The sequence below is a fragment of the Engraulis encrasicolus genome, chromosome 20 (genome assembly GCF_034702125.1).
Source record: "Engraulis encrasicolus isolate BLACKSEA-1 chromosome 20, IST_EnEncr_1.0, whole genome shotgun sequence".
Lineage (NCBI taxonomy): Eukaryota > Metazoa > Chordata > Actinopteri > Clupeiformes > Engraulidae > Engraulis > Engraulis encrasicolus.
The window spans coordinates 39,306,131-39,308,630 of NC_085876.1; the positions used below are offsets into that span (position 1 = coordinate 39,306,131).

Below are 2,500 nucleotides of genomic sequence, written 5' to 3' on the forward strand. Positions count from 1 at the left end.
GCGGGAGGGGGGCGAGCACGCTCAGTATGCCCCGGTGGACGGCGGCATGCCCCGCTCCCCGTCCGACTACGGTCGAGACCCCCGCCGCAGCCCGCGGAGCTCCAGGATGCACGACGGCACCGGGGGCTACCGCGACAGCCGCGGACGATGGCACTCCCAGGTACACTACATTGTGATTACATTACATTGCATTTGGCAGATGCTTTATAACCAAAGCGACTTACAAAAGAGGACATAATCATAGCCAACATCGCTAGCAGATACAAAGTGCACAGGAAATATACAGAACAACAAGTGCAGATGCAGTGAAGGATTTTTTTTTTTTTAAGAGTACACACACACATACATACACATCATGTCAAGAGTCTGGCCTGGGGCTAGGTCACCTCAAACATTACGGGCAGACACATACCTAGAAATATTACACAGCCTTTTACTGCAGATGGTGTCGTCGGCAGGCCTATTCACTACTCGCTGAAAATACTCAACTACATCATAACAACATTGCTATGACATTACTGAGAGCCTTAAGTAACAGATTAAGACATATCCATTACAATGTTGGTGACATTTATGTTATAACATCTCTGCACAAAGGGGTTAAGTAGTGAAATCAACCAAATTTGATATATACAAACAGGATAGTTGGATGGGGAAGGATCAGGGATTCGAACCCGGGTCCCTGGGATAATGGTCTGGTCTCATGCCAACTGAGCTATGGCACGCTGACGCTGACATGTTGATTTTAAATGTTGGTAATGTAGAAGAGTGGGAGATGGGTCTTTAAAACAGGGGTGTATGTAACAGTGGATGATTTCTGTGTTGATCAATGAGCATCCATAGCCATAGTTCTCAGAAGGCGTGATTTTATAAAAAATCCTTGCACGTGATTGAAGAAAGGAACACTTGTTTGACATTTTCAATGAGCTGCTACTTAAACTACTCACAGAGTAGAAAACACAGTTAAAATGACAGAATGATGGCCCTACCGGGGCGCTAACGGTAGGGCACTCGTCTACTACGCGGCCGACCCGTGATTCGATTCCAGGCCCGGATCCTTTGCCGGCCCCTCCCAGACTCTCTCCCAACTCGCTTCCTGTCTCTGCTTCACTGTCCTGTTTGATAAACACCAATAAAGGCTTGAAAAGCCCCAAAATGATATTTAAAAAAAACAGATTCAGTGTTGACGAGATTGCTATTGCTATTGATTGCTATTGATTGCTGTTGTCTTTCCTTGTGTCTTGTGCACCACCAGGACTATCCTCTGGACGGCGAACTAGACGAGTACGAGCTGCGTCGGCGTCGCGAGGAGGAGTACCAGGCGCGCTACCGCAGCGACCCCAACCTGGCGCGCTACCCCGTCAAGCCGCAGCCCTACGAGGAGCAGATGCGCATCCACGCCCAGGTCTCGCGGGCGCGCCACGAGCGGCGCCACAGCGACGTCTCCCTGGCCTACACCGAGCTGGACGACCCGGCCTCCTGCTCCTTCGGCAGCCTGCGGCAGTCCCGCGCCCCCTCCCTGGCGGCCGGCGGCGGTGGACACGGTCCGCGCTCCTACTCCGTCGACCGCTCCTCGCCGGGCCCACGGACGTCTAACCACAGCCCCCCCACGCCACACCGGAGCCCCGTGCTGGGGGGTGGCGAGGGGGGCGGGCGGCGGATGCCCGTCGTGCCGCCACAGACGCACCACCTGGACCCGAGCTCGGCCATGCGGAGGGGCGGCACGGCCCGGCAGGACGGCGCCGTCGACGGCATTCTGCGCAACGACTCGCTGAGTTCGGACCAGTCGGAGTCGGTGGTGCGGCCGTCGCCGCCGCGGCTCCGCAGCAAGCGCACGGGCAGGATGCGGCAGACGGGCAGCTTCAGCAGCTCCGAGGAGGAGCTGGCCACCACGCCCGAGTACACCAGCTGCGACGACGTGGACCTAGAAAGTGAGTTGGGCTGGACGGGGGCGGGGCAGGGCAGGGCAGGTATGCCCGTGGCCTCGAAGACCTCGAAGGCTTCTTTTTCAGCAGGTGCAGGTTTTCAGGGTACCTCGGTCATCAGTTTTCACAAGGAAGAGCGTGACACTGCTTCTTCACGGTTCACCACTTTTTATTTTTCCTGGTGCTGATGTTTCGGCAATCATCTGATGAAGGCCTAAGTGCCGAAACGTCACCAAGTAAAATAAGAAGTGGTGAACCGTGAAGAAGCAGTGTCACGCTCTTCCTTGTGGAAATTGGTAGAAACAATATCACTGCAAAGATGGAAGGCGAAGGAGCTAGAAAGTGAGTCGGTCTGTCTGAAGGCAGCTAGGCCTGCAGTTACATACAGTAGCTACAACATTATTGGTAGAAACAACATCAGGAGGATGCTATCAAAGGACCTAGAAGTGAAGGAGTCTGTATGACGGGAATATCAGCGGTTACATCAGAGATTCTTTAAGTAGCCTATATAGAGATATGCCAATGTAATAGGTTGCTATGGGCACCTAACATGACCAGGTTCCGGTCTGCCTAAA

General features: G+C 53.9%; 1 protein-coding gene across 1 annotated transcript in view; it reads left to right on the top strand.

Annotated features, from left to right (window-relative positions):
* The window catches only part of LOC134436616 (regulating synaptic membrane exocytosis protein 2-like), a 165,722-nt gene that overhangs the window by 30,196 nt on the left and 133,026 nt on the right, over positions 1 to 2,500 (top strand). Inside the window, exons 3-4 of the mRNA XM_063185919.1 lie at positions 1 to 160; positions 1,256 to 1,935. The exon at positions 1 to 160 is cut by the window's left edge and continues 48 nt beyond it. Coding sequence (XP_063041989.1) covers positions 1 to 160; positions 1,256 to 1,935 — 840 coding nt within the window. The remainder of the gene's footprint in view (positions 161 to 1,255; positions 1,936 to 2,500) is intronic.